This window comes from Calidris pugnax, unplaced genomic scaffold, assembly GCF_001431845.1.
Source record: "Calidris pugnax isolate Ruff unplaced genomic scaffold, ASM143184v1 scaffold349, whole genome shotgun sequence".
Taxonomy (NCBI): Eukaryota; Metazoa; Chordata; class Aves; order Charadriiformes; family Scolopacidae; genus Calidris; species Calidris pugnax.
Genome location: NW_015091088.1, coordinates 898,333 through 906,775, shown reverse-complemented (window position 1 = coordinate 906,775; position 8,443 = coordinate 898,333). Strand labels below are relative to the sequence as shown.

Here is an 8,443-nt window from a genome sequence, read left to right as displayed (position 1 = left end):
GGGGGGGGGGGGGGGGGGAATTGTCCCTTTGGGGGTCAGTGGGGTGCTTTACGTGGGACTGAGCTCTGCTCATAAACGGGGAGTTCCCTCCTTTCTCACTGCTCTGAAACCAAGTGGTTGTTGCTGGGTGCACAGCCCCAGGTTGAGCACTGTAGTCATTAACCTGCCCGAGAAAGGAGTGACGGGGTTAATGGCAGCGCTGTAAAGGCTGAGCCCCTGTTAGCTGTTGAAATAAGAAAGTTCTCTTTTCCATGGGTGATTTACTAAAGATTTTAGAGCCCTGAACAGGTCCCCCCTCTGCCCCTCCTGGTCCAGCACCCCCAGGTGGCCCCTCCAGCCTCATCCCCCACCCCCTCCCTGCCCTTCCCATCAAACCGTAAACGGCTTAAATAAAACCTAGAGCCAGCCCCACAGATTTCCAAAGAAAGGCTTTTATCTGTTAGTTGTTGACCGTGAATACACATCTCCTTGCTTCTGCGAGGGCGCGCGCGGATGGACCCGACTGACAGCTGCTACTTACCTCTAACTGACTACTCGCGTTGGAAAAAAAAAAAATTAAGAAATTAGCTTTGCTTTACATGATTTTTTTTTTCTACAGACTTCAATAAAAATGTGACTACAAATAATTACAAAGCCTGCCTTTTTTCTTGAGGCAACTTATAGTGTACAGAGTGGAGAATGTTACAAGAGCACGTCCAGTAAAGACAATACATCAACATAATAATGCGGGATATTTCAGTAAAAATAGAATAAATAAAATAAAAATATTTTAAGCTGTATTTAACAGGTTAATTTAAAATATGGCATTGGACATACAAGGCATAGTGAACGCGGCTGCTGCCTACAGGATCACTAGGTATTATAAAAAAATGCATAGATAACTGAAGGGGCGCCATAACATCAACTGAAAGGGTGGCAGTTGCTCAAACACACGTACCCCAAACATACATTTTTTTTGGCCATGAGAAAAAGAGTGTCTTTATATATCATTTAACAGAGAAGATGAGTGGCTTTGAAATATTGGGCTCTGATTCTGCAAATGCCTGGGTGTATTTTTAACCTTTTGGAGAATAAGGAGCTCTGCTGAAGCAAAAAAGCCCCGTGGGGTCAGACCGTTAAGCAGACTACGTAAATATTTGCAAAATCAACAACATTGTGTTGTTAACAGACAAAAAAAACTCTTAAAAATATATATTGGCAAGCGACGTACGGCTTTGCAAATACCTTTCTGTCTTCTCCTCAGAGACTCTGCCGGTGAGAGGTAACTGGATGATCCTGGCCTTGGCAGCACCGCCACAGGAGAACCTTCACAGCCCTGCTGGGCACCAGGCGCTGCTTTACTTTTAAGACTCTCTAAAGGTCTCTCTCTTGGGGAGGATCAGCATCGTGCAGATGCAACCACAAAACTTAATCGTCCTGTTGTAAAATTCACTGTTGTAGAACAGCTGCAAAAGCCCAAATCCTGGCGTTTCCAGCTGGAACTTTAAAAAGACACTGTCAGAAGTATTTTCTGTAATTGAAAATAAAATAAAGGGAAAGTCTGACTCACTAGCACGATGATAAATAAGGAAACTTTTCTTCTCTTAACCTCACAATCCTACCAAAAGGTACCTCGTTGGCCACCACACGATAGGAAGTGGGTTTTTGGGCTGCTCCTGGCAGAGGTGGCTGGGATCCAGCTGAACTAACCGAGCTGCCATCTCCATGCTCCGAGATCTGGCTCCGTGGGCAGTTTAAACCATGGGTGGTGGCAGAGGGAGCGGGTTGGTTTGCACTCCGAGGCCCCCCATTCTCCTGGCCTGCTTGGCACCAGCAACTCCTCCTCTTGCTCTCCCAAAGGAGCTGGTGCAATGGACGTGACAGGAGCCTTGGGAAGGGAATCACAGTCATAGGCTTGAGATGGGTGGAGGATCAGCTCTTCAGAGGCTGTTCTAGAGACCTACATTTAATTACAACAGCTGCGTAGCCGGCCTTCACCTGACACGAGCTCATACATCAAGCCAAGTGGAGTTTAATGATTCTTCTGCATTTTTAAATGAAGAAATTTCTTGAATCATCATTCTTTTCCCCTTGTTTTCCCAACTCACTTTGCCCAGTTTAACTTCTTTAAACTGTTAACTTCTTTAAACGAGGAAATAAAAAGAAAAATAGTTTGTTTCTAACAGTCTCTTGCATAGGAAAATAAATTCTTTAAACGAGGAAATAAAAAGAAAAATAGTTTGTTTCTAACAGTCTCTTGCATAGGAATAATAGGAATAAATAAAGAGTTCTTGTAATAACAACCTTGACAATGTTCTTTTAAAATTACAGTATGACCAGATTTGCAGTCTTGGGAGACAGTTACAGTTTGGAACATACCCATAAAATGGAGGCAAAACATTTTTAACGCGAATTAAAAATATCTTTACCTTTCCGTTTCCCGAATGCGTACTGATCTGCGGGTCCCAGCAGAAGATGGCAGAGGGAGAGACTTTCAGGCTGCGTCACGGCGCTGGAAAATTAGCCTGAGGTAACGATTTTAAGGGGCAACCCTGGGCTGAGCTCGTCAGGGGCTGCAGTGAGCGGTGCGGAGATCAGAGCAACAGGATGAAGCCTTTGGAGCAGAAGCGCTGAAAGCAGGTTGTACCCCCTGAAGCACTACCCTGGGAAGCAGCTCTCCTCTTACTTTGTCACGAGAGCATGAAAAGAAATTTAAGGGAATTTTGTAAATAACGAAAAACACGATTGTTCTTTTTGTGGCACGTGAAGTTTTCAGCAACAAACTCGAGGGGAAGGGGGACTCGTGCAAACAGACGCCAAATGGACCGTTTGATCAAACACCTGTCTGGGTAAGGTATGCAGCGTTCCAGGCTCTGTAAGCCTTTTAAGATAGTAAAATTAATGACCAGTTCTTTCTTGCTCCTGATTGCTATGAGCCCTGCGTGAAACAAACGGTATTTTAGCTGAATTAATGGCAGATTTAGGAGAATAAATTTAACAGCCAACAGGTGCAATTGTATATTTAAAGCTGAAAAGCTTCAGCGGATCAACCTGCAACTCAACTGCTGAAAACACCTCTGGATTTTTCAGCGTTGGTTTGGTATCAAACACGATTCTTCTCTAGGACCATGATGTACACCCAGGAGATGAAATAATGCCACCATGATTCACAATCACGTCAGGGAGATGCTGAAGTGGTTGCTGGACCAATGCTGACAAACAATTTAAAACTAACAGGTGTAGTTCTGTAAAAAATAAAACTCGGTTATTTTAATCTACAGTAACTCAATGGTAGCTGATCCTTGGAACCTACACTCCAGCGTTGAAAACAGAGCCAAGTGCTGCGGGATTTAAGATTGGTTTGTGACAAATCCAGCTCAAGATGGTGAAACTATCAACTCCGGCATCACTCGCTCCAAGGACTTTAGCAGGAGTTCACTGGGAGGGATGTGGCCATATTCTTTTTTGTTTGTTTTTTTGTGTGTGTGTGAGAGTTTAGGTAACGTTCATGTATTTACAAACAAACAGACCTTCCCTTGCTCATGATGTAACTCACTGACAGCGAAAAAAAATAAATTATTTCATGCTTCTTTTCATATCACACGATGGTGGCGAGAAGGAGAGAACATGCTTGTCTAACATGGTTTCGGTGCGGGGTAGATTCTCTGAAGACCAACAAGCGTCGGCGGTTGGCAAGGGGAGGCCAGGCTCCCTCAGTCCCTGCTCCTCGGTGCAGCTGCTCTCAGCTCCAGCGGAACAACGGGAGAGCCCTCTCCCTCCCGCGGCTACGGCATCTCGGGCACCGGGCGCTTCTGTTTCAAAGTGTCAATGAGGGACAAGACCCCTCTTTTTACGTTGGTGGTCACTCTCCTGGTCACCGAGTCTGCAGGAGGTGGGGGCGGTCGGACTTTCTGGGAAGGAGGTCGGGCCACTAAGCACTTCTGATACCGCAACTGCAACAGAGCAGAGAGAGCCTGCCATCCCCACTGCACCCAGCGCCGGCACAGAGCCACTGAATACACTTTTAATACACTTTAATACACTTCCTCACAAAATATAGACAGCCTTCCATTCTGGCCATGACAAACAGCCCAGCTGAAGTTAATGGGACACTGCTGTGTCAATCAATCTGTTCATTAGCACTAAATTAGATACTAAATCATACGAAGGGCCCTTTGAAAACTGAAAAAAAATCAGTTTTCTGGGTTCAGCTATTCTTCAACGAGGATTCTTTTCACCACATTGTCACAGGGTTGTGCAACACAACTGGGTGCAAAATGCTTTTCCAGCATTAGATAACTTGTGTAGGGACAGAAAGGATTTCTAACTTAAGGCAGGTGTTGCAGAGGTCAGGAGGGAAGAGGATTAAAAGGGGCATCGTTCACTAAATTGACATTTCAAACTTAAAAACGTCTGGCGTTTAATTGATCAAATACATCAGATTCCCAATTGCTAGTTTTATCTGTTTTTGTTTTTTTTCTAATTTCTCTATTGAGACTAATATAATTGCAAATCTGGAAAGAGGATTATTTATGGAGGCAGTGAAAAGCCCAAGTGCTATGAGATGCCTCTGCAGAAGGGCACTTACCATACAGGCAGCCTGAACAGCTTCTGATACGTTGCCAGCGTTTGGTTCGCACCAAAAAACGTGGCACTCAAAATGCTGGTTTCCTGTGTCCATAATGAAGGCGAAGGTGTGGACGTCCTTGCCCACTCCCATGAAGGACAGGAACCGCACACGACACTCCACCAGGATTTCCTCTTCATTCTGGTTGGGAATCAAACGATTGATCATTACTAGTGGATATTCTGTGGCAGGCTGAAGTTTGATTCAAAGGGGGAGAGCGGCTGGTGCAGCGCTGTGGGACTCCTGTCTGTCTGCTCGGGGTGGGATGTCCCCTGCCCAGCTCTCACCAGAAGACCAAGGCTCTGAGTGTGAGCACTGAGCACGTTGTGCATCTCAAGCCCTGCTCGTTTTGTGAAGAAATATATGGCTATTATGACTCCAAAGGATACTGCCCTGTCACTGGCACGTTGGAGATGTTCAGACCTCATCAACAGACATTATTTGAAAGTTTCACCACATTAATCTCTGGAAAATGCTCTACAAAAGAAGAGCGATGCAAAACACAGATTCTACAATCACTCTTGGCTTCCATAGCAAGAATCAAGTAAATACAGTTTAGGATTGCTACTTAGGGCTTAACCTACAACATTTTAAGCCGAAATTTCCTAGAAAGGATAACACCTGATTCCTTTTAAGTATCTAATTAATACTTATAGTAATTTTCATTTTTGAGATCATGCTTGGAATAGTAAATGAAGCTGAAGCTCATATAAGCAAGAGCCTCTGCAGCTTCACAGCCCTGGAAAGAAATAAAAAGCAAGGTAAGCAAATGAGTTCTAGCACAAACGAACTCTTTCTGCTAATGCTTATGTGCTCCTGGCTTTCAACACTCATAGTATGTTAAATGCCTTACTCGTTCATTGATGACTGTGACAGTAGCATCAGCAACATTCATGGTAACTGGCATCCAGTCTTCTTTGCTCGAGGAAGCCATTAGGCTTTCAATGGCACTATTCAGAGTGTCCATTCCTAAAACAGAAGAAAATGTGATAATGAAAAATACATACATAGGTAAACAAGAACAAAACGTTTATTTACACATAGTAGTACAGAAAACAGTTTGGTTTGGTCTCCCTATTAAAAGGAATTTGATGATGGAAGGAAGGGTTGTGAAGCTGGTTTTCTTCAACCGCAGAAACAAAACAGGTGCCTCTGGCTCAGAAAAAACAGGGTTGCATCTCGTTCAGCTGCTGCAGGTCTCTAGGGCCCTTCTCATGAACAGCAGAGCTCAGATTCAAAGAAAGCAGTAGAAACAAACTGCCTTTTTGGCAGCTCCCAAAATACTCTAATCGCAAACCATGTGTTCAAACGAGGCCCTGAATAGTAGGTGCCTTCATGCCTCACCCTTCAAAAATCACACATTTACACTCGGGCAGCAGAGTCCTGCCCTTGGAAGTTTTGCAAGGTACTTTGGATGTCACTTGAGAGTAAGTGTTACATACCCACGGGTTTAGCCACAGGCAGCATGCCCAGGTACTGGACGTGGAACTTCTGCACCAGCTCTGTCTTTGGTGTTGGGAAATCTACTGCATGGGAACAAAAAATCAATTTCTGTTTATCAGCATTCGCAGCAGGGAAAAAACACTTTGATTTCATCAATAACATAAAACAGTTTACCCAGTAATTGTACTCCGAAGGTATTGTATTGATTAAAACAATTTTTCACTCCCTCTGACAAGAAAAATGCTCAATAATTTCTAAAAGAATGAGGGATCAGTTTGCATCACCTAATTCTTGATCTGAGCTAAGAATAAGGTCACATTATATTGCCGTCATATTAAAAACCAGAAGATGTAGATGAATGTGTTTCTGAGACATACAGACCTGAGTTCCACTGCAGAACTATGTAAAATCTGGAGTCTGTTTTTAATACCATCCTTGTTAATATGTTAAACACGGTCTACGAGTAATCAATACTACTGTCTGAGCAGACAATTGCACAGGCTGACGTATGGATTAGGAGTAAGATATTCAGTATCAACTGGTGGATCTAGAAGCGTGTAATTTCTTGTAAAGCTAACACAGAGTATGTTTGTTCTCCCAGAATACTTTCAAAATAGCAACTATTAAGCTACGACTAATAAATACAGGCAAAGGCAACTTTTACCATGCAGTTGAGTGTGCAAAAGACCCTTAAGCTGGATGACAATCCACTTGCACCTCTTGCCTTGGAAGTTGCTAAAATTGATGCTGAGACCTAGGAGGGGTCCTCCTACAGCTCCCCTAAATCCAAGGGATTTACTGGAATATATCCTGGTTTTAAGGAAGATTTGGCCAATTTGTGCACTTTCAAGCCATGAGGTATTTTGATGTGAACAAGACAGTATGTGCAAGTAGCCACAAATATGTAAGACTCCATTTGCAAAATCTGTATTTCAAAATAATAGAGGAAGTGCACAAGTTGGCATAACTGAGCAACTGTCAACACAACCAATGTTAAATGTAACACAGTCAGATACAGAAATTAAAAGAGAGGATTATGGGATTACGCTCTTGGCCTCTCCACCCAACACGCTCCATTTTGGTCAAAAGTAGCATCAGAAACCAAACAAATCTAAAACAGGAGCATCCCAGGGATATTATGTGTAACACACAGTACCTTGCAGAGGAACATCAAGGGTGACATTCGTCCTGTCCTGCAACGAGCTGCAGGCCATAGCTTTAGCGTTCTTCCGTTCGGCCATAATCTGAGAGGACAGTGATAATACAGCCTTTTGTGAAAAAAAAATATACAGTACAGTAGCAACTACAAGTATAAATTTACTCCTATTACAACCCTAGTTTCTGAAATTTGAAATAAGCCAGAAGGTACATGACTAAACAGATTGTTCTTTTTAAATAACAACTTTTAATTTTCCTCCAGTTTATTCACCTGACCTTAACTACACAAAGAACTTAAGTGGTATCCAAGCCTAGATAAAAAATAGATGGAGGAGGGAAAAAAACTCTAGCCATTTTTATCAACAGCAAAATTGCAGTGAGGAGTAATATAACAAGAAATATAAATATTTAGCACACAGAGAAGAGTGTTCATTATTCATGTTCCTTTCTGATCTGTCTTCTGCTGTGTGCAATTTTTTCCTCCATTTTTGTGTTTCTTGGAATTAAAACTCCCATCCAAAATACAACCTGTTCTTCCCCCAAAATGTGTAATACCAGCAAAAGAGGAAAAAAACCAAAAAACGCTTCTAAATAATCACTTGGGATGATTATCCTCTACAAATATATGACTGCGAACAGACCCAGGGAAGGTAACTGAGGTTTTCCAAAGCCCATATATGAAGCATTGCTGTCTGCTTCTTTACGCTATGGCTGTTACTTGTAATTAAGCTATAAAGATCACTGGTGTTTTGGCAGATGACATCTGGTTTGAAGATGCTTCTAGCAAATTTCTACTTTTTTTTTTTTTTCCTGTGGGTTTTAAAGCATGTTCTGTCACAGGGACACATGATAATCTCCCCCCTGCAGCTAAAAAGTGATACACACCAGCTCAGGAAGAGGCCCTGACTCAGCAAAGAGGCTCAGGGTGTCAGCACACACCGAGAGCTTCCCGGAATCAGGATGACATCTATTGCTAAATTCTGAAGGAACATGCTCTACTTAACACCACTATCCTGTTTTATTGTGTGACTGATAGCTAAGCTTTTAAATGCTTAGTTGCTCTCTTATCCAAAATTTGTATCATAGTTACATGTGTGACAGCTCTGCTGCCTTTCTGCTACCCCCATGAACACCTACGGTGGCATTTACTTGATGTTGACCCCACTGGACAAAAGCAGCTGTAGTAGGGCCTGTGTCCCACACTTCTCCCTGCTGGACTCACTGCAAACATCCGTG

At 42.9% G+C, this 8,443-nt stretch overlaps 1 protein-coding gene across 8 annotated transcripts in view; it reads right to left on the bottom strand.

Moving 5' to 3' along the window:
- Positions 1 to 2,192: 2,192 nt before the first annotated feature.
- APBB2 (amyloid beta (A4) precursor protein-binding, family B, member 2) overlaps positions 2,193 to 8,443 on the bottom strand; it is a 187,741-nt gene continuing 181,490 nt past the window's right edge. For 7 of the 8 annotated variants that reach the window (XM_014957835.1, XM_014957833.1, XM_014957836.1 and 4 more), the window contains 5 exons: positions 7,206 to 7,293; positions 6,049 to 6,132; positions 5,460 to 5,575; positions 4,568 to 4,747; positions 2,193 to 3,932 (listed from right to left, as the gene is read on the bottom strand). In XM_014957835.1, the coding sequence (XP_014813321.1) occupies positions 3,765 to 3,932; positions 4,568 to 4,747; positions 5,460 to 5,575; positions 6,049 to 6,132; positions 7,206 to 7,293 (636 nt within the window). In that variant the 3' untranslated portion in view covers positions 2,193 to 3,764. The remainder of the gene's footprint in view (positions 3,933 to 4,567; positions 4,748 to 5,459; positions 5,576 to 6,048; positions 6,133 to 7,205; positions 7,294 to 8,443) is intronic. The other variant, XM_014957838.1, reaches the window with a different exon arrangement.